Raw genomic sequence first — 24,449 nt, forward strand, 5'->3', positions numbered from 1 at the left:
ATAACTCCTCATGTGTGAATGTCGATGCAAAATATTCATTTAGTTTGTTAGCTACCTGAGCAGGTTCATCAACACTTGACCCATCAATATCAAGTGGACCAATCTGATTCATCCCCTTCCTTCTAGAGTTTACATAAGTAAAGAACTCTTTGCTGTTTTTCTTTGCATCCCTTGCCAAGGATTTCTCGTAATCTGTCTTCGCCTGCCTAACCTCCTTTGTAACTTGGTTGCATATCAACTTGTATCTATCATAGGCTTCTGTGTCATGTGTTAATTTGTATGTATCCCATGCATTTTTCTTCTCTGCCATATGCCTCATTAGTTCATCTGACATCCATTTTGGCCTAAACCTTGAACAATATTTCTTAGTTGGTATGTAAAGCCTAGTAGCTTCCAAGATAAGTTCTTTGAATGCTTCCCATTTTGAATTTGCATGGTCATCAGGCCATGAGGGTGATTAGATGCTTGCATTTGCACTGGTGTGCATGTGTGCATGCAAACAAATAAAAAACTTCATAATGAATAAATAACTAAATAAATTCATCATAATGAAATTTTATTCATTTTACTTTTTTTATATAAAACATTGATTTGATAAGTTGTATATTTCATTTCTCTTTCTCCCCCTCTCATTTTTTGAAATCTAGTTTGGACCATATGTGTATTGGACTGATTGGCAAACAAAGGCCATTGAACGTGCCGATAAAGATACAGGCCAAAACAGAGTCATAATCAGAGATAATATTGAATATCTCATGGAAATCAAGATTGTATCTGCACAAAGGCAAACAGGTTGACTATTTTTTAAAATTGCATGTAGTTTTTAATATCAAATATTAAATTCTTCCTGCACATTAAGATTATTAATTTGATATATATTAAAATATAATTCTTAAATCTAAATTTTGCAAATAGTACAGTACCTAATGCAAATTGTGAACAGCTTATCTTCAGTTGAACAGCTGATCAGGTGAACAGCTTATTAGCTTCAGTTTCTAGTGCAGTGTTTTCTATGCAGTAGTAGAAAACATTGCACTGCACAATAGGTACAGATTTAATTTTTAAAAAATCCAGGCTAGCAGGGTCTTGGAGACCCCCACATGAACTTCAGCAATGTCATGCTCTTTATCTAGTTAGTTTTTTCACATAGCTGAAACTTCTAATATCATTCCATAAAAATGTTTTTTTTTTTTATTTCATCATTGAAAATTCCAGACATCTCTGTTAGTTAAGAGCACACTGGAAAAATGCAGGATCAAGTTAAGCCTATTCTCATTATATACATATGCTTAAAAACATGAATTTAAAATTAGTGGCATCTGTCACATTGAATTGGTGAGTGTGCACTCTTTACACTTTGTGGCAGCCAGAGAACATAACATTTAGTTGTTATGCTCTCTGGCTTAACTTCATGGAACAGCCTGACTGGTATACAATTATTAGAGTGCATGAGGTTTTTGACTGATATTTCCCTCACTTTCAGTTAAAGATAATAAGGGAGATAATATTCAAAACTCCCAAATAAGAGAAGATAACAAACATACCTGCAAAAAATAATTTAAAATATTTTTAATATAAAAAATGTATTTTTCACAGTTGAGTTCATAACAGATTGAAAATAAAGATGGCATCAAGTGACTAATTTTTAATTATTCCTTGCTGATTTTAAGGTTATAAATAGAGTAAACTTTTACCTTATTAACCAAGTGCACATATGAGGAACAAGGAAACTGGCATGCCTTGTTATGGATTAAATTTATGAGAAAACCTTTGAAATTTGATAACTGCTGTGTAAATTACCACACAGAATAAATCAGATAAACAAAATTCTGTTTGTAATATGTGCAGAGTCTAACCACGTTGTCTAATCATGTTGGGCCATATTCTACAGTCCAAACAAGTTTTAACTCAACATGTCTGTGGCCATAGCAAGGGTTTCAACTTGGCATGAAGGATTTTGACAAAGTAGGGTTTCAACTTAGCATGAAGGGTTCTAATTCATCACATATGGACAAAAAGAACAAAGCTTAGCAAGAAGATCTAATCCTTTAACTTTTCAGAGGAAGAGATATACATGAAAACTGTACTTCCTGAAATAATCTAATCTGAATGCCACAAAATGTCAGTCCCTTAGAAGCAAAAAGAGAGCTGTGCTTAACAAAAATAATGAATAATTATATAAGTGGAATTATAGGCATATCATAGCAGCCTTGACATTCAGGATCTCCTTATCCAATATAACCTAGTTGCATTTTCCTTACAAGAAACCATCTCCTCTAACTTTGAAAATCATATATATTATCTTACTCTTCTTCATGAAGGAGATTTCCTTCATGCAGGAGATCTTTTAATTTTAAGAGTACAAAATTAGTTCTCCAAAATCAGAAATTAAAAGTACAGTAGAAGCAACAGATTTCAGCGAAAACATTGATGGGCTGTGTGCAGCCTGTAGGCCAATATGTCATGTGCACTGCACTCATCCACGATAATCTTCTGCATAGTGACCATGAGTATTTTGCATCTACATTCACACATGAGAAATTCTGTAGAGGGGTGGAGGACAGAAGCTTATTAAACTCTAACAGGGAGCTAAATGATTTTATAATAATGGAGAGCAAAGTGGAGAAGAACTTGTTTGAAGATAAACATAAGAAAGGTACATGGGGTGGATGGGATCTATCCAGTTATATTAAAGGAGATAGTAAAGGAAGTAATGATTATGAGAACATCCTTGGACTCAGGGGAGGATCTCACAGACTGTAGATGTTCAAATGTATTCCCAGTTCACAAAAGAGGATCAAAGGGTGACACGAATAATTACAGACCTGTTAGTTTAACTTCTGTTCCAGGAAAAATAATGGAGTCACTGGTTAAAGAAGCATTGCTGGATCATCTAGACAAAACTGCAGGTATAGTTCAGACACAGTATGGGTTTGTTAAGGGGAAGTCTTGTCTGACAAATTTGATTGGATACCGTGATGTGGTCACTAAGGAACTGGATGCAAATAATAATTTTGATATCATATACTTGGATTAGTGGTTGAATGGGAGAAGACAGAGAGTGGTTATTGTTGTTATTTCGTTTTTAGGAGCTTAGTAACTAAGGCCATATTGCTCCACGGATATGTGGTGGTCATTACCTGACCTTTCCGCATCCTCCGTATTTGGTGGTCAAGGGCTCGAACCGTGGTCTAATCAAGAAGCGTGTGTTACGCACTGCTGCTCCTGCCCACCTGGCTGCGGAGGTGCCCAGAGAGTGGTAATTAATGGACACTGCTCTTTGAACTCCACTGGGACTCCATTAATATTATTAGTGGAGTCCCTCAGAGTTCCATGTCGGGCCCATTGTTGTTTTGTATATTTATTAATGATATCGATGAAGGTATACAGGCTTAATGTCCAAGTTTTGCAAATGATACAAAGGTTGGCAGGGTTTATAATGACAGTATGCTACTGCAACAAGATCTAGAAAAGTTGGGCAGATGGGCTGAGCAGCGACAACTGAACTTTAACATTGACAAATGCAAAGTTCTGGATATGAGTAGCAGTAACTCCAGAGAAACGTTTTAGCTGTGGTATGTTTCTCTGGAGTTACTGCACTCAGGGTAGCACCGCACAGTTGATATGATACTCTGGGGTTACTGCTACCCATATGCAGTACTTTGCATTTGTCAATGTTAAACTTCGGTTGCCACCTCTCAGAGCATCTGCCAAACTTTTCTAGATCCTGTTGCCATAGCATACTGTCATTAACAACCCTGAGAAGCTTCATATCGTCTGAAAATTTGGAAATTAAGCCTGATATACCTTCATAGATATCATAACTCTCACACATTCATCGGTTGCCACATCTCAGCCCATCTGTTCAACTTTTCTGTATCCTGTTTCAGTACTGTACTGTCATTACTATGGTTGCCAACCTTCATATCGTCTGCAAACGTGGACATTAATCCTGATATACCTTCAAAAATATCATCGATAAATACAGAAAACAACAAGGGGCCAACACCGAACCCTAGGGGACTCCATTAATAACATTAGTCCACGAAGAGCAGTGTCCATTGATTACCACTCTCTGTCTTCTCCCACTCAACAATCCCCTTATCCATAGTAGCAACTTGCCCTTAATGCCATACTGTTACAATTTGTATAGTTGTTCTTCCATGTGCAACAGTATCAAAGGCTTTTCTGAAATCAAAGTATATGATATCAAAATTATTTTTTGCAACCAGTTCCGTTTTGACCACACCGTAGTATCTAATCAAATTGGTCACCCACAACTTCCCCTTAACAAACCCATGCTATGTCTGAACTATAACTGCAATCTTGTCTAGATCTAGATCCTGCACTGCTTCTTAGTATTAGCATTAGTTGAGGCATATGATGCAAGAAAGCAAGCTTATAGAGCATCACCCAAAACCTTCCCATTTCACCCATCCAGTCACTCCAAATGTTTGTCTAGTTCAGCCTTAAATTTCTTTAAGCTATTGACTTCCACAACAACAGATGGAAATCTGTTCCAGCTGGCTAAAGGCAAACTTCTGCACATTTTACAACTGTCTTTCCTCAGTTTGAACCTATGCCTCTTCAGGTTCTTAATCTCAGCAAGTAGAAGTATCCCATCAGCATTGAGCCTGCTCAAACCATTCAAGGCCTTGTACACCTCAATCAGGTCACCTCGCAGGTGCCTAGTCTCCAGATACTGAAAATGACAGAATTTAAGCCTTTCCTCTTAAGAGCATTCCTTTGTTCTTCTCACCAATCTTGTTGCCCTTCACTGTACTCATTCTAGCAACTCTACATTCTCTGTTGTTGTTGCATCATGTTGCCCTTCTCTGTAGTCGTTTTAGCAACTCTACATCCTTCCTAAAATGAGGCCTCCAGATCAGTATGCAGTACAGGTCTGGAGGCCTCGTTTTAGGAAGGATGTAGAGGTGTGGCCTGACCATTGCCTTATACAAAGGTATAATCACCTCCTTATCTCTGCTAGCAAAATTCCTATATATCATTGACAAAACTCCATGACCTGCTCTGGTAGCCAGTCTGCACTGCTCAGAGAACTTCATATCTGACTTCACAATTACCCCCAGGCCTTTTTCATTCTCCACCTCCCTGAGTGTATTACCACACAGTTGGTACATTTCTCTTGGGTTACTGCTACCCATATGCAGTACTTTGCATTTGTCAATATTAAACTTCAGTTGCCACTTCTCAACCCATCTACCCAACTTTTCCAGATCCTAATACCTCCCTGAGTGTATTACCACACAGTTGGTACATTTCTCTTGGGTTACTGCTACCCATATGCAGTACCTCCCTGAGTGTATTACCACACAGTTGGTACATTTCTCTTGGGTTACTGCTACCCATATGCAGTACTTTGCATTTGTCAATATTAAACTTCAGTTGCCACTTCTCAACCCATCTACCCAACTTTTCCAGATCCTGTTGCAGCAGCAACAGCAACAGACTGTTCTGTCTTTACTATCATTAACAACCCTGCCAACCTTTGTATCATCTGTAAACCTGGACATTAAGCGTTATATACCTTCATCGATATCATTAGTAAACAAAACAACAATGGGCCTAGCACTGAACCCTGGGGTACTCCACTAATAACATTTGTCCACGAAGAGCAGTGTCCATTGATTAACACTCTCTGCCATTTCCCACTCAACCATCCCTTTATCCATTGCAGCAAATTGCCCTTAATGCCATACCACTCCAATTTGGACAGCAATCTTACTGCAGTCTTGTCTAGGTGATCCTGCATCACTTCTTTAACCAGTGACTCCATTATTTTCCCCAGAACAGAAGTTAAACTAACTGGTCTGTAATTACTCATGTCACCATCTGATCCCTCTTTGTGAATTGAGGATACAATTGCACATCTCCAGTCCAAGGGATCCTCAACTAAATCCAGAGATTCTCACATAATAATGGCTAAGGGCTTACTTACTGTCTTTGCTGCCTCCTCTAATATAACTGAATAAATCACATTCCCCCCAGGTGCCTTTCTTTTATTAACTTCAGCAATTTCTCCTCCACTTTGCTCTCAGTTATTACAAAATTGTTTAGCTCCCTGTTAGAGTTTGATAAACTTCTGGCATTCTATTCCCTAAATAACTCCTCATGTGTAAATGTGAGATACCCATTCAGTTTTTAAGCTACCTGAGGAAGATCATTAACAGTCTTACTATCAATATCAATTGACCAATCTGATTCATCCACTTCCTTCTAGAGTTTACATAAGTAAAGAAGCCTTTACTGTTCCTCTTTGTGTCCTTTGCCAAAGATTTCTCATAATCTGCCTTTGCTTGCCAACCCTCCTTTGTGACTTTGTAATTCTGCATGCATCAAGAATCTGCAGGTAAAAGACCCACTGTGTGGCAGTGATTACCGTGTACTAATGTGGAATTTAATTAAAGACAACTTCTGTGAAGAGTAAACAGAAGGGCTTTTGATTTCATAAGGGTGACTACAGTGGTCTCAGAAGTTTTTAAAATTTTTGCAGTGGGAATAACTGATGATGTTACCAATAGCATATTCTAAATGGGAAGCATTCAGTGAAGTAATCAAAGAACCACCAAAGAAATATTGTTCAGTGTTTAGATCTAAATGGATGTCAGATGAACTATTGAGACAAGTGACACAGAAGAAAAGTGCATGGAATGCATATAAATTATCAGGTGATTCAGAAGCCTATGGTAGATATAAATTATTGTGTAATCAAGTCGCAAAGGAGGTTAAGTATATTAAGGCAGATTATGAGAAATCTCTGGCAAAGAATCCCAAGAAAAGCAGCAAAGACTACTGAGCTTATATTTACAGTAGAAGGAGGGGATTGAATCACATTGGGTCACCTGATGACTGTTTAGTTAACTGTTGCTCAGGTTGCAGACAAATTGAAAAGATATTTTGTATAGGTGGAATAGGACCAGGGTATGTCTGCCAGGGGCAAAGGTTGATGAAGTTGTAGAGCGGATATCATCTTTTAAGGGCACAAAAGGTGATATAGTTGTACACGTTGGCACTAATGATATTAAGAGTAGGAGACCGGCGGAATTACTTAGCAAGTACAGGTCACTGTTGAAAAAAAGCCGTGAATTAGAGTTGAACTTGAAAGTGTCTGCAATTCTGCCCAGACACGATAGGAGGGAGTATATGATGAGAGCCGTGTCGATCAATTCGGCCCTGGAGGGATTGTGCAAGGCTCAAGGGGTAGAATTTTTTTCAGCCTGGACTGTACTTGTTAACAGGAGAGATTGCTTCTACAGGGATGGGATACACTTAAATAGAAAGGGTGCAAGAATTTTTGCTGATGCTGTCGAGGCAGTGTTAGGTGGGTCGGAAAACTGCTAGTTGGGGGGGATACAAGGACTAATAGATTAACAGTAGCCAGTGGCAGAGGTGGAAGTGATTCTTGCACTGCTTCTATTGAAATGAGCAGAAGTCTGAAAAACAAGATGCAGGATATTTCAGAGACTGCTGGTAGTCATTGCGGTACAAGTAAACACATGGGTTGTGTTAGGGTAGCTAAGAATAGAAACAGGTGCATGTATACCTGCGTGTACACCAATGCTAGGAGTTTGGTAAATAAATTTGATGAATTTGAGGTATTGCTCAAAACATCAAAGGCAGATATTGTTGGGATATCAGAGACGTGGTGTCACACAGATATAAGTAATGCGGAACTGGAATTTGGGGAATACAATGTGTATAGAAGGGATAGACAGGGCAGGAGGGGACGAGGGGTTATGCTGTTAATTAAGAAACACATAAAGTCCAAGGAAGTGAAGCCAGTCGACATCGATGGACAGGGCAGTGTCGAGTCAGTTTGGTGTGACATAAGCATAGGGAAATCAAAATTGAGAGTAGGAGTGTGCTATAGGCCTAATGACTCTGATGAGTATAATAAGATATTGTACAGGGAAATAGAGTGGGCCAGTAAATCAGAGAGTCTTATAATGGGGGACTTTAATTTCCCAGATATTGACTGGAATTTGTGGGTTGGTCACTCGCACACTAGCAAGGCTTTTATGGATTTATTGGATGATTGTTTTCTACATCAGCATGTTCGTGAGGCAACAAGAGGGAGCAATACTCTTGATTTGATTATCAGTAGTGATTCTTCATGCATTAAGAACCTGCAGATAAATGAACCACTAGGTGGCAGTGATCACAGTGTGTTGAAGTGGGATTTACTCAAGGAGGTGACTACCATCAGAGGTAAAGGGAAGGGTTTTTGTTTTCGTAAAGGCGACTATGATGGTCTGAGACTGTATTTAAATTCTATACAGTGGGACCAACTGATGATGTTACCAACAGCAAACTCAAAATGGGAAGCATTCAAGGAACTAATCTTGGAGGCTACCAGGCTTTACATACCAACTAAGAAATATTGTTCAAGGTTTAGGCCTAAATGGTTGTCAGATGAACTAATGAGACATGTGGCAGAGAAGAAAAATGCATGGGATACATACAAATTAATGGGTGACATGGAAGCCTATGATAGATATAAGTTGGTCTGTAACCAAGTCACAAAGGAGATTAGGCAGGCAAAGGCAGACTATGAAAAATCCTTGGCAAAGGATGCAAAGAAAAACAGAAAAGAGTTCTTTACATACTTGAACTCGAAAAGGAAAGGGATGAATCAGATTGGTCCACTGGATATTGATGGTTCAACAGTTGAGGATCCTGCTCAGGTGGCTAACAATCTAAACGAGTATTTTGCATCTACATTCACGCATGAGGAGTTATTCAGGAAGGAGAATGATGTAGGTAAAGTAAACATTGGCAGTGAGCTGGATGATTTTGTAATAACTGAGAGGAAAGTGGAGGAGAGATTGTTGAGGATAAACATAAAAAAGGCACCTGGGGTGGATGGGATCTATCCAGTTATATTAAAGGAGGCAGCAAAGGAAGTATGCAAACCCCTAGCCATAATTATGAGAGCTTCTTTGGACTCAGGGGAGGTACTCATAGACTGGAGATGTGCAAATGTAACCCCAATTCACAAAGGAGGATCAAAGGCTGACACAAGTAATTATAGACCTGTTAGTTTAACTTCTGTTCCAGGTAAATTAATGGAGGCACTGGTTAAAGAAGCACTGCAGGATCATCTAGACAAGAATTCAGTTATAGCTCAGACGCAGCATGGTTTTGTTAAGGGCAGGTCTTGCCTGACCAATTTGATTGGATACTATGATGTAGTCACAAAAGAACTGGATGCAGGGAATAACTTTGATATTATATATTTGGATCTTAGAAAGCTTTTTTGATATTGTTGCACATGGAAGACTGCTGCACAAATTGGAGCAGTGTGGCATTGGAGGCAAATTGCTGCTATGGATAAGGGGATGGTTGAGTGGCAGAAGACAGAGAGTGGTAATCAGTGGACACTGCTCAACGTGGACTAATGTTATTAGTGGAGTTCCTCAGGGTTCAGTGTTGGGTCCGTTGTTGTTTTCGGTGTTTATGAATGATATTGATGATGGGATATCAAGTTTAATGTCCAAGTTTGCAGATAATACAAAGGTTGGCAGGGTCGTTAAGGACAATACTGACGCTATGCTGCTGCAACAGGATCTGGAAAGGTTGAACAGATGGGCTGAGAGGTGGCAAATGAGGTTTAACATCGACAAATGTAAAGTGCTGCATATGGGAAACAGTAACCCCAGAGCAACGTATCAACTCTGCGGTACTACACTGACAGTGGTGGAGAATGAAAAGGACCTGGGGGTAATTGTGCAGGCAGATATGAAGTTCTCTGAGCAGTGCAGACGAGCTGCAAGAGTAGCTCATGGTGTCTTGTCAATGATATACAGGAATTTTTCTAGCAGGGATAAGGAGGTGATTATTCCCTTGTATAAAGCAATGGTAAGGCCATGAGTACTGTATACAGGTCTGGAGGCCTCATTTCAAGAAGGATGTAGAGCTGCTGGAACGGGTACAGAGAAGGGCAACAAGATTGGTAAATGGAACAAAGGGTTGCTCTTACGAAGAAAGGCTTAAGTTTTGCAAATTACAGAGTTTGGAGACTAGGCACCGGCGAGGTGATCTGATAGAGGTGTATAAGGCTTTGAATGGTTTGAGCATGCTCAATGCCAATGGGATTCTTCATCTTTCTCAGAATAATCACCTCAGAGGGCATAAATTCAAATTGAGGAAGGACGGATGTCGGATAAATGTGCGGAAATTTGCCTTTGGCTAGCGGGTGGTTGGTTGGTGGAACCGACTTCCATCACTTGTTGTTGAAGTTGATAGCCTAAACAAATTTAAAGCTCAACTGGACAGGTATTTCGAACGAACGGAGGGGTGAAATGGGAGTGGGTTTTTTTTTTTTTTTTTTTTTGGCTGATGCTGAATAAGCTTGCTTTCTTGCATCATATGCCTCTGCTAATGCTAATGCTAATGCTAATGTATCTACATTCACATGATAAATTTTTTTTATGGAAGGGGAGGGGAGGGAAGGTTTATCAATCTCCAATGGGGAAATAAATGACTTTGTGATAACTGAAAGAAAGTGGAAGAGAAGAAAAAATGGAAGCTGAACATAAAATTATAAGGCACCTGAGGTAGTAGTAATAGTAGTAGTGGCATGTGATGCAAGAAAGCAAGTGTATGAGCTTATGCAGCATCAGCCAAAAAAAAAAAAAAAAAATCACACCATTCCCTCCAAATGCCTGTCCAGTTCCTCCTTAAATTTATTTAGCCTATCAACTTCCTCAATGACAGTGGAAGTTTTTTCCAGCAATTAACCACCCGCTGGCTAAAGGCAAATTTCCGCACATTCTATTCTACATCTGTCTTTTCTTAATTTGAATTTATGTCCCCTAGGTTCGTAATCTGAACAAGTGGAAGGATCCCATCATAATTCAGCGTGCTCAACCCATTCAAGGCCTTATCCACCTCAATAAGATCACCGCGCAGTTAAGTTCTGCAAATTGCAGTCTCCAGACACTGCAATTTGCAGAACCTAAGCCTCTCTTGGTAAGAGGATCCCTTCATACCCCTCACCAATCTTGTTGCCCTTCTCTGTACATGCTCAAGCAAATCTACATCCTTTCTAAAATGAGGCCTCCAGACCTGTACGCAGTACTCAAGGTGTGGCCTGACCATTGCCTTGTACAGAGGGACAATCACCTCCTTTTCCCTGCTAGCAAAATTCCTATACATCATTGATACAACCCCATGACCTGCCCTGGCATCCTGTCTGCATTGCTCAGAAAACTTCATATCTGAATGCACAATTACTCCCAGGTCTTTTTCATTTTCTACCATCTTAAGTGTAGTACCACACAGATGGTACGTTTCTCTGGGGTTACTTTTACCCATATGGTACTTTGCATTTGTCAAGGTTAAATTTCACTTCTCAGCCCATCTGCCCAAATTATCTAGATTCGGATGCAGTAGCACACTGCCATTACTGTCATTAACAATGGTGCCAACCTTTGTATCATCTGCAAACTTTGACACTAAGCCTGTTATAGCTTCATCAATATCATTGATAAATATACAAAACAACAGTGGACCCAACACCGAACCCTGTAGGACTCCACGAATAACATTATTCCACGAAGAGCAGCACCCATTGATTGCCACCCTCTGTCTTCTCCAACTCAACTATCCTTTTATCCATTGTAGCAACTTACCCTTAATACCATTCTGCTCCAATTTGTACAGTACTCATCCATGCACAACAGTGTCAAAAGCTTTCCTGAAATCCAAGTATATGAAATCAAAATAATTTTTTGCATCCAGTTCCTTTGTAACCACATCATAATACCCAATCAAATTGGTCAGGCAAGACTTCCCCTTAACAAACCCATGCCGTGTTTGAATTATTGCTGCAGTCTTGTCTAGATGATCCTGCAATGCATCTTTAACCAGTGACTTCATTATTTTACCCGGAACAGAAGTTACACTAACTGGTCTGTAATTACTCGTGTCACCCTTCGATCCCCCTTTGTGAATTGGGGATACATTTGCACATCTCCAGTCCATGGGGACCTCCCCTGAGTCCAAGGATGCTCTCATAATTATGGCCAAGTGTTTGCTTAGTTGCTTTGCCGCCTCCTTTAATATAACTGGATAGATCCCATCCACCCCAGGTGCCTTTCTTATGTTTAACTTCAACAATTTCTCCTCCACTTTGCTCTCAGTTATAATAAAAATCATTAAGCACCCTGCTACAATTTTATAACCTTCTGCCATTTTCAAACCTTAATAACTCCTCATGTGTGAATGTAGATGCAAAATACTCATTCAGTTTGTTTGCTATCTGAGCAGAATCATCAACAGTCGAACCATCGATATCAAGTGGACCAATCAGATTCATCCCCTTCCTTTTAGAATTTATATAAGTAAAGAAATCCTTGCTGTTTTTCTTAGCATCCTTTGCCAAAGATTTCTCGTAATCTGCCTTCGCCTGCCTAACCTCCTTTGTGACCTGATTACAGACTAGCTTATATCTGCCATAGGCTTCTGAGTCGCTTGATAATTTATATGCATCCCATGCATTTTTCTTCTCTGTCACGAGTCTCATTAGTTCATTTGATAACCATTTAGGCCTAACCCTTGAGCAATATTTCTTAATAGGTATGAAACTTTTAGTAGCTTCCACGATTAATTCCTTGAATGCTTCCCACTTAGAATTTACTGTTGGTAACATAATCAGTTGATCCCACTTTACAAGATTTAAAAACTGTCCAAGACCACTGTACTCACCTTTATGGAAGCAAAAACCATTTCCTTTACCCCTGATTGGTAATTATATCTTTAAGTAAATCCCACATCAGTACACTGTGATCACTGCCACCTAGTGGTTCCTTTATCTGCAAATTCTTAATACACGAATGATCACTGCTGATAACCAGATCAAGAGTATTACCCTCTCTGGTTGCCTCTCGAACATGCTGCTGCAGAAAACAATCATCCAATAAATTCACAAAATCTTACTAGTGTATGAGTGACCGACCCACAAGTTGCAGTCAATATCTGCGAAGTTAAAATCCCCTATTAATAAGACATTCTGATTTACTAGCCCACTCTATTTCTCTGTACAATTGTTCATTGTACTCATTCAAGTCATTAGGCCTATAACACATTGCTATTTTTTTTTTGCTTTCACAGTGCTTATGTCACACCAAACTGACTCAACAGTGCACTGTTCATCTATATCAACTGGATGCACTTCTTTTGATTTTATATTTTTCTTAATTAACAGCATGACACCTCCTCCCTTCCTATCCTGTCTATCCTTTCTGTACACATTGTACTCCCCAAATTCCAATTCCGCATTCCTAATATCAGTGTGACACCACGTCCCAACAATATCTGCCTTTGATGACTTGGCCAACACTTCAAATTCATCAAAATTATTTACTATACTTCTAGCATTGATATACATCCAAGCATACATGCACCTATTCCTATTCACCCTGACACATCCCATATACCACCTGTTTTATGATGACTGCCATCAGTCAGTCCCTAAAACCCCCAGCACCCCTTGCTCCAGGTTGCTACTTATTCTAATAGAAGTTGTGCAAATATCACCTTCACCTCTGCCTGTGGCTACTTTTAACCTTTTAGTCTGTGAATCCCCCCAAGCTAGCAGTTTTACAACCCACCTAACACTGCCTCGATAGCATCAGCAAATATTCTTGCACCCTTTCTGTTTAAGTGTATTCCATCCCTGTAGAAGCAGTCTTTCCTGTTAACAAGCACAGACCACGCTGAAAAAAATTCTACCCTTTGAGCCTTGCACATTCCCTCCAGGGCCAAATTGATTGACAAGGCTCTCATCATGTACTCCCTCCTATCGTGTCTGGGCAGAATTGCAGACACTTTCAAATTCAATCCTAATTCTCGGCTTTTGTTCAACAGTGACCTGTACTTAAGTAATTCTGCCGGTCTCCTACTCTTAATATCATTAGTGCCAACATGTACAACTATATCACCTTTTGTGCCCTTAAAAGAATATATCCTCTCTACGTCATCAACCTTTGCCCCTGGAAGACATACCCTGGTCCTGTTCCATCTATCCTTTTTACACAATATATTCCCCATCTCCCTGACAATAGAGTTACCAACAATAACTATTTCGTTTGGAACCAGCGCATTCTGCCTTGGAGATTGCCGCTGTGTTGCCTGATGCCCAGGAGTGAGCTCTGGCATTGAATTGGGCAGCTGAGTGCTTGACGGGCCCCTCATATTAATTTCTTCGAGGGCATCTACCCTACACCTCAAACTCTCATAGATGCCCAGTAGAACGCTGAGTTGATGCCTAATTTCTAGACACACTCTGCACCTGGTACCAACAAAGACATCCTCCTTGGCTAGATCATGTTCTGTTCCAGAGAGTTTGGCAAACATTTCACAAGTTGCACATTTTTTTAGGCTGTGATGCGTTGGAGAATTGCACCCCTTAGTTCTCCTCCGAGTCACGGCACTCCTGCCACTTTGTGCCCATTGCTTTGCTGCTGTAGTCTGGGGCATGATATTTTAAATTAATAAGATCAATAAATTTAATTAATTGTCTATACTATCTAATAGAATCCTAAATGCAGTGATGCGTATTACGCTATATAATTATACGTTAGAGCTACCTAGTTACCACAATTAAAAATTTAAATTTCCTGCTACTCTATACAAAAACAATGGCTGCAAGATTCGAACGAAATAACGGTTTTTCAGATTGTTCTGCATTACTTAATATACGGTTTTACGTATATTAAGTAGTAATCTACAAAAACATTTTATCTAAATTAAAAATAAAAATAACCAACGTAACTACAACTATAAGACTAGGTATAAAGTACAATATAAAATAACAATTAGGTAAATAAAAAGGCAAACACTTATCGCTTTTTCAGAGCCTGTAATTCACAGCTGTAATTTTCAAAAACAGTGGATGGGATCCATTGTTTTTAAGGTGGATGGGATCTGTCCAAGCATATTAAGGGAGGTAGCAAAGGAGGTGAGCAAACCCTTAGCCATAATTATGAGAGCATCCTTGATTCAGGGGCAGTCTCTGTGGATTGGAGATGTGCAAATCTATATTACCAATTCATAAGGGGAATCAAAAGGTGACATGAGTAATTACAGACCTGTCAGCTTAATATCTGCTCCAGGGAAAATAATGGAATCACTGGTTAAAGAAGTAATGCAGAACAATCTGGACAGGAATGCAATTATACTGCGGTAACAGCATGGATTTGTTAATGGGTGGTCTTGTCTAAACAATCTGATAGGTTACTGTGATGCTGTGATCAAGGAACTGAATACAAGAAATAATATTTTGATATAATATACTTGGATTTCAGGAAGGCTTTTTAAACTGTTGCACATAATAGACTGCTGTACAAACTGGTGCAATGTGGGGATTTCACCAGTTAAGGGCATTAACAGTAAGTTAGTGCTATTGATAAAGGGATGGCTAAGTGGAAGAAGACAGAGAGTGGTTATCAATGGGCACTGCTCTTCGTAGACTAATTGTTATGTTATTTTGGTTTTTTTTTAGGAGCATTAGCAACTAAGGCCATATTGCTCCGGGAATATGCGGTGGTCATTCCCTGACCTTTCCGCATCCTCCGTATTTGGTGGTGACGGGCTCAAACCCCGGTCTAATCAAGAAGCGTGTGCTATGCACTGCTGCTCCTTCCCACCTGGCTACGGAGGTGCCGTTCGTAGACTAATGTTATAAGTGGAGTTCCCCAGGGTTCAGTGCTGGGCCCATTGTTGTTTTCAATATTTATTAATCATATTAATCAAGGTATATCAGGTTTAATGTCAACATTTTCAGATGATACAAAGGTTGGCATGGTGGTTAAACGACAATAATGATGGTATGCTACTGCAACAAGATTTAGAAAAATTAGGTTGGTGAGCTGAGAATTAGCAGTTGAGGTTAAATATTGACAAATGCAAGGTACTGCATATAGGTAGCAGTATCCTCAGAGTAACTTTTCAAGTGTGTGAAACTACACTCAGGGTAGTAGAAAAAGAAAAAGACCTGGAGGTAATTGTGCAGTTAGATATGAAATTCTCCGAGCAGTGCAGACATCCTGCCAGGACAGCTCGTGGTTTTGACAGAGATATATATACAGAAAGTTTGCTAGCATTGTAAGGAGGTGATTATCACTTTGTTCAAGGCCGTAGTTAGGCCACATATAGAATCCAGACCTATACAGGTCTGGAGGCGTCACTTTAGGAAGGATATAGATCTGATGGAACAGGTGTAGAGATGGGCAGCCAGATTTGTGAAGGGAACAAAAGGGTGCTCTTATCAAGAAAGGCTTCTTTTCTGCAAATTTCAGAATCTGGAGACTAGGCAGACAAAATTTAATTTTGATATCATAATATCAATTTATATCAAATACGATATATTTTTATGATATCAAAATTTTGAAATCGGGTGTTCTGATTGAGCTGTGTAATTCCTTGAATGGATTGAGTAAGCTGATTGTGAATGGTATTCTTCCTCTTGCTGAGACTACCCACATGAGGGGGCATAAATTTAAGTTGAGAAGAATGATTGTAGGATAGATGTGCTGAAGTTAGCCTTCAGCCAGCGAGTGGCTGATTGTTGGAATATTCTTCCATCTGTTGTTGTGCGAGTGGATGGTTTGAATAAATTCAAGGAAGAACTAGGCAAGTTCTTGGAGGGTAAGAATAGGTGAAGTGTGTATGTGTTTTTTTTTTTTTTTTTTAGCAGTGCTATGTAAGCTTGCTTGCTGCCATCATTTGTCACTACTACACACAATAATGGGACAAAACTTAAACATAAAAAAGGATAGTTTCAGGATAGACGTTGCTTGCAGACAGAAAGTGATGGATTGTTGAAATAAATTTCCCTCTGATGGTTTGGAAGTGGGTAGTTTGAATAAATTTAAAGAATAATTAGTCAAATTATTGGAGAGAATGGACAGATCATATGGGTAAGTTTTTTTTTTTTTTTTTTGTGTGGCGATGCTGTATAAGATTGCTTTCTTGCATAATAATTGGCTTTTTAGACTGCAGGAGCATGAAACAAATTACAGATGGTATTTATCAATTAAATCTCTTTAAAACTATAAGCTGCACACTTCTACAAACTGCAGATAGTACCATAAATAGATCAAATAAAAAAATTTGATCTATTTATGTTACCTGAAGATATTTATGGTACTTCCTTGACACTTTTATAGCTGATCTTGCATATGGTTAGTTGGACCCACTTCACTAGTATCAGAGGTATGTCTAAGTGTTTTTGAGAATATACAATGGTCAGGCCACACCTAGAGTACTGTATACAGGCCTGGAGGCCTCATTTCAGGAAGGATGTAGAGCTGCTGGAACGAGTACAGAGAAGGGCAACTAGATTGGTGAATGGGACAAAGGGGTTCTCTTACGAAGAAAGGCTTAAGTTTTGCAAATTACAGTGTCTGGAAACTAGGCACCAGCGGGGTGATCTGATAGAGGTGTACAAAGCCTTGAATGGTTTGAGCATGCTCAATGCTGATGGGATTCTTCCTCTAGCTCAGAAAAATCACCTGAGAGGGCATAAATTCAAATTGAGGAAAGACAGATGTAGGATAGATGTGCGGAAATTTGCCTTTAGCCAGCGGGTGGTTGGTGGGTGGAACAGACTTCCATCCCTTGTCGTGGAAGTTGATAGCCTAAATAAGTTTAAGGCTCAGCTGGACAGGTATTTCGAACGAACAGAGGGGTGAAGTGGAAGTGGTTATTTTTATTTATTTATGTTACTTTTTTTTTTTTTTTTTTTTTTTTTTTGGCTGATGCTGCATAAGCTTGCTTTCTTGCATCAAATGCCTCTACTAATGCTAATGCTAATGCTAATATAATGTATTTAAGCTCTTAAGCTGTACATACTGTATATATTAAAGGCAAGAGAAATACAAAGGGAAACATGTATTTAAATATGGATTGCACTATACTGCATAAGTTACCTTCATTAATAGAACATTGTGTAATTTTTTTATTTGATCTATTTTGAACTAATGCCAAAAAGGTTACTGCTCTAAAGAAAGCAGTAACTTTTTTTTTTTTTTTTTTTATGCAATGCAGTGTCATAAAGTAAAAAAAAAGTCATATTTAAATATAATTAGAAGATCACTCTTTATGGATAATTATAAATTTAAAAAAAAATTTTTTTCTTTTGATTTATGTACTGTTCTTTCTGTACTTGTATGCCATTTCATTATAGCATTCTCCATCTTCTTCAAGGATCTACACCCTGTTCTGTTCAGAATGGAGGCTGTAGCCATCTCTGTCTTTTCCGTCCTCATGGTTATATATGTGCCTGTCCAACTTATCCGGATCCAAGACCATGCTCAACAAGTAAATATCAAAATACTATTTTATTTGTAATATGTATTTTTTGTAAATTTTTAATTTCTCAACCTTGTTTTAAGAATGTAGTTTGCCTAAACTTCAAGAAATACTAACAGCCACCCATAAAGCATATATTTTATTTGCCTATATATTTTAAGCATTAAAAATAAATTAATTGGATTTTTAACTATTCTCAAAGCTTTTGAAGGGGGGTCCATCTCAAATTTCTTTACAGCCCAGCAAAGGCACAACCAGGAATTTTTTTTGAAGGATGCAAAGTATGTATAGATCACAAATTTAATATGCATTGATACTACAGAATTTTATACATAAATGTTTATTACACATACACACTAAAAGCAAAATCTAATCATCCTTTATTTTTAGACAATATAGCAAAATCTAATCATCCTTTATTTTTAGACAATATTCTCAAAACTTCTTCAAGTACAGTTATTGTTTCCTACATGTATAATAATGCTAATTCATTTAACCCTACCTGCCATGTTGAATTTCACAAATAATGTTTGATTTTAAAGTTGAATGTGATATTTTAAATATGAAAATGATCTTTCTTGAGTGCAAGATGAGATTTGTAGATTAGCCAATATTTTCAAAGATTATAGATATTAGAAAATATTTCTTTGTTGAAGCTTTGTAAACAATGTTTTGCTGACTTAGGAAAAGCATCTTTTTCAAAGGGTTAAACTTTTTCTGCCATAAATCATATTCTGCCTGTAAAATAGCTGAGCTGCAGTTCTAATCTGAAGGATATTTTGTTAGTAAAACTTTTAATCTGGATTCACTGTTGATGTCTTCATTGAGACCAGGAATTAAAATACTATATAATAACTGAACACAGGTCTAGCTACTTCAGTTTTCTTGTCACAAAGATTCAGCTGGTCAAGATGCTGAGGATTTCGCAATTACTAATCACCTCACACAGATTGTTCATTTACCTATCATATTATGAAGTTCTGAAGGCAGATATGAAGTTCTCTGAGCAGTGCAGATGGGCTGCAAGAGTAGCTCATGGAGTATTGTCGATGATATACAGGAATTTTTCCAGCAGGAATAAGGAGGTGATTATTCCATTGTATAAGGCAATGGTCAGGCCACACACCTAAAGTACTGTATACAGGTCTGGAGGCCGCATTTCAAGAAGGATGTAGAGCTGCTGGAACGAGTACAGAGAAGGGCAACAAGATTAGTGAATGGAACAAAGGGGTGCTCTTACGAAGAAAGGCTTAAGTTTTGCAAATTACAGTGTCTGGAGACTTGGCACCAGCGAGGTGATCTGATAGAGGTGTATAAAGCCTTGAATGGTTTAAGCATGCTCAATGCTGATGGGATTCTTCCTCTAGCTCAGAAAAATCACCTGAGAGGGCATAAATTCAAATTGAGGAAAGACAGATGTAGGATAGACGTGCGGAAATTTGCCTTTAGCCAGCGGGTGGTTGGTTGGTGGAACAGACTTCCATCCCTTGTGGTGGAGGTTGATAGCCTAAATAAGTTTAAGGCTCAACTGGACAGGTATTTTGAACAAACAGAGGGGTGAAGTGGAAGTGGGTTTTTTTTTTTTTTTTTTTTTTGGCTGATGCTGCATAAGCTTGCTTTCTTGCATCAAATGCCTCTACTAATGCTAATGCTATTACCAGACAATCCTAACTGCACATTCTTGCTCTTTTTCTCACAAATAACTCTTCAAAGTACACAGTTGAGGTGAGCAGTCCTATAGGCATCTTAGATCCATGATGGTACTCCTCCAGTGTAGCCTTTTTGCTGTTTTACATTATAAGAATGCAATTGGGATGATCTGCAAGATTTCTATTCTTCTTTTCCTTGGTCCTTGGTTTGATTACTGTTTTAAATATTTTGATGTTTGCTCAGGTCATGTCAGTGAAATTATTCTTGTAGGGTCTTTTATTCCACACTCCACCTTGAGTTCTTACCCCTTTGTGTAAATTTTGGTTTTACAGTAAATGTGCAAAGCCCGTTCAAGATAAGAATGTTGTATATTGCAAATTTATGTTTAGTCTGTAGAGCAAAGTTTCCGGCATCCTCTCCATACTTCTCCTTCAACCCATGCATGGTACTAAGTACTATAGGTTCTGATACCTTTCGTGTTTGGGGTTTTCATTAAAAAAAAAAAAAAAAAAAAATTTGACTATTATCCAAATTTCAAGGTCATTTTCTGCATTCAAAGTTCACAACAAGTTTTAAAGCATTTATTAATTTGTCCAAACAATAGTCAGGCATTGTGGTCTCTTGCCAAAGGTGTTGGAAAAAACTTTTCCCCATCTATACTCCCACCTCTGTTAAAAGCTGATGGTTCTTTTGCCTCCTTAGCTAAAGATAAAACAGACTTGCTAGCATCTTACTTTTCTTCTAACTGTTGTATTAATGATCTTGGTAAACCACATAGTGCTATTCCCAGTACACTCCGATTAATACCTCGTCCAGTCTTTATCAAAAGGATCTCAGAAGAATTTTGAACAATCTTGTGTTTTTTTTTTGTTTTTTTATGAAAACCCCAAACACGAAATGTGTTAGTACCATGCTTGGGTTGAAAATTGAGAAGACAGAAGAAGATATTTGTTGACATTAGACTTGATTTTCTGTATATTGTAATTTTCAAAAAATAGACATAAAGGAAGGTTGTTCCAAAAAATGGAAACTGAACAGATATGGGAAGAAGAAGATAAATCGATGTTCACTGGTTGAGTCACATGTTTGGACTAGTTTAGACAAAAGAGGAGGAATTATAGAAACCAATTCACAATAACAGTGTTCATGAAAATATCTATAGAAAACGAATGCAGCAGACACAGACTGTCTATGAGACAGAGAATGCAGACTTTGTAAGAGATGGGTCATTAATTAACATAACCGAACTCTTTTGAATGAATCCTGAAGCCTGAGAGAGGTTATGGGGCACTGTCACAGATGTGGGTACAATATTCCTTAGTATGGCAAATTTAAGATTTGTACAAGTGAGTAATTGTTTAGAAGAAAGGTAACACCAAGACTGAAAGAGAAAACCCAGTTTTCCCATGCCAAAGGAGCAATATTTGTAATGTGCTTATGCCTAGAGAGAGAATTAGGAACTAGGGTTATTTGTAATAGTAATATATTTTTTTTTGTTTTTTTTTTTATGTAAACCCCAAACACGAGAGGTATTAGAACCTATAGTACTTAGTACCATGCTTGGGTTGGAGGTTGAGAAGACAAAAGAAGATATTTGTTGACATTGTACTTGAACTTCTGTAAACTGTAATTTTCAGGAAATACGTATGAAGGAAGGTCATTCCAGAAAACGGCAGTTGAATGAATAAACAAGGAAAATGAAAAGTTGGTTCTGTGAGTTTTAAGTTGGACAGTAAATGGATGTTGGCTGGTGGCGTCACGTGTTCAGACTGTTTTGAAAGAGACAGCAGGAATTACAGAAGCCAATTCAGAAGAACAGTGCCCATGGAAGTATCTGTAGAAGAGGCATGCAGCAGAAATAGTAGGTCTATGAGACAGCGAGTGGAGAGAGACTGTTAGAGATGAATCATTAATTAACCTAACTGCCCTCTTCTGAATGGAATCAAGCAGCCTGAGAGAGGTTTTGGGGGCACCACCCCAGATGTGGGAACAACATTCCATGGCAGGGCGGATTTGCGATTTATACAGAGTGAGCAGCTGTTTGGAAGAAAAGTAATGCCGAGCGCAAAAGAGAAAACCAAGTTTTTTAGATGCAGAAGAAGCAGTATTTGTAATGTGCTTGTGCCAAGAGAGACTAGAAGTCAGGGTAATCCCCAAAAGAGATATATCATTTTGCCTAGAATTTGGAGTGTCACTAAAGATAAGCATAGGAGCAGAAGAATCCTTTTTGTGACATATAAGACAAGACTGAGTTTTAGAAGGTTTGAAATCAACTAAGTTGTCTTTGCCCCACTAGAGAATTACCTGAAGATTGGCATTTAAGGAATTGGTAGCAGATTTTCGAAAAGTTGAAGCTGATTGAGCAGGGCAAGGTTTCTCAAAATGGAAAGTGGAATGCAATGTGCTATCATCGGCATAACTGTGGATAGGATTTCCAGTCAATAAAAGAAGGGGAAAGAACTGAACCTTGGGGGACACCGGCATTAGTGGAGAAGTTAGAAGACAGAGAGCAATCTACCATCACCCTCAGTGAGTGATCAGAGAGAAAACTGGATAACCAATTACTAAAAACAGTTGGCAAACCATAAGATGGAAGCTTGTTTAGAAGACCTTTATGCCAAACACGATCGAAAGCCTTTGAGATGTCAAGAGCAACTACTTGTGTTTCCCCAAACCTTTCCATTGAATTAGTCCATAAATGGGTAACATAAGCCAGAATATCACCAGTGGATCGACACTGACGGAGTCTATACTGGCGATCGTTGATCAGACGGAAGGTTTCTAGGTAGTGTAAGAATTGGCGGTTAATTGATTTTTCCATTACTTTAGAAAAAGTAGAAGTAATTGCAATGGGACGATAATTGGATGGGAGGGATTTGTCACCCTTTTTAGGAACTTGCTGGATATGAGCAAATTTCCAAGCAGAAGGAAAAACACCTTTTGAATAAGAAAGTGAAAAAAGGTGGCAAAGAATAGGAGTAAGTTCAGGAGCACAAGTTTTGAGAACAAGTGGAGAAATACCATCAGGACCTGGAGCTTTCTTAGCATCAAGATTCGTCAAACTCCTTCTGACATCCTTTTGAAGAAAGACCACAGGAGGCATTGAATGGAGCGTGTTGGGAATGGTGGGAGGTGTTTTACCAAGATCATTAATATATGAGTTGGAAGAAAAATGGGATGCTAGCAGGTCAGCTTTATCCTTGGCTGAAGTGACAACAGAACCATCTGGTTTGGACAGAGGTGGGAGCAGAAATGGGCAAAAGTTGCGGCCAGTAGCTTTGGCAAGATACCAGAATGCTCGGCTAACATTAGGACAAGAACCAAGTTTTCTACTCTTAGCCCGTTCAAACTCTACTTTGGACTGATTAATAAGGACTGACAACTTTGGACTGACAACTGCTTTACAATTGTTGCGAGCTTTGGTGTAGGCAGAAAATGAAACTGAAGAATTAGAAACAAGCCAATTACGATATGCAACATTCTTCTCTTGAACAGCCTTAGCACATTTATTGGAAAACCAAGGTTTAGATAAAGGACGAGATTTTAAAGTGGAGTGTGGATAAAGATTCGTGCAAGAATAATTTCACTGACACGATCTGAGCAAATGTTGACATCAGAAGTTTTGAAACAGTAATCCGACCAAGGAAAAGAAGAAAAGAAATCTCACAGGTCATCCCAATTTTCAATGTTGTAATGCCAAACAACACGCGGTTGGGAATAGCCATGAGATAAAGGCTCCATTGGAGAAGAGACAATCACCAAGTTGTGATCTGAAGTGCCTAAAGGACCTCTCACTTCGACCATGTACTTAGAAGGGTTGTTTGTGAGAAAAAGATCAAACGTGTTGGCTGTATGATTAGAATTATCCGGTATTCTTGTAGGTTAACGAACAATCTGTGCAAACTCATTAGTAATTGCAAAAGCCTCAGCATCTTGACCAGCTGGGTCGGTGTGACTAGAAAACGGAAGTCAGCCGGAGTTGTGAACATTAAAATCACCAAGGAAAATTTCCTCACTGTTAGGAAAGTTGGACTGGAGAAAGTCAAGTTGCAAAGAGAGGAAGTCAAAGAGCTCCAAGTGATTAATGGTGTTGGGAGAACGGTAGAGACAACAGATGAATTTGACACAATGAGGTAGAGAAATTTTAAGCCAGAGAAGATCAAAGAGAGGAGATTCCAAATTGGCAAATCTCTGACGGGGAATATCAGAACGGACATATGCACAAGTACCACCTTTGAGGTGAAAGGAATCATACAGCGAATAATTTGGGCATCTGAGATGAGTAGTAGTTGAATCAACCTATAATTGAGATTCTGTCAGAAAAAGTACATGGGGTTTGGCAGACTGCAAGTGGAAATGGACATCACTGAGATTAGAATTGAGACCACGTATATTTGTGAAATGAATTAGGAAGTGCATGGGAGGTTTAGATCTTTTTGCAGATAAGCTTGCTCTATTAGTTT

The 24,449-nt window shown here is 38.6% G+C and overlaps 1 protein-coding gene across 1 annotated transcript in view; it reads left to right on the top strand.

Moving 5' to 3' along the window:
- Positions 1-24,449, top strand: part of Lrp4 (LDL receptor related protein 4) — a 904,868-nt gene that overhangs the window by 797,449 nt on the left and 82,970 nt on the right. Inside the window, exons 29-30 of the mRNA XM_090386734.1 lie at positions 648-792; positions 18,232-18,345. Coding sequence (XP_090242860.1) covers positions 648-792; positions 18,232-18,345 — 259 coding nt within the window. The remainder of the gene's footprint in view (positions 1-647; positions 793-18,231; positions 18,346-24,449) is intronic.

This window comes from Mastigoproctus giganteus, chromosome 12 (assembly GCF_048544385.1).
Source record: "Mastigoproctus giganteus isolate SK-2022 chromosome 12, ASM4854438v1, whole genome shotgun sequence".
NCBI lineage: Eukaryota > Metazoa > Arthropoda > Arachnida > Uropygi > Thelyphonidae > Mastigoproctus > Mastigoproctus giganteus.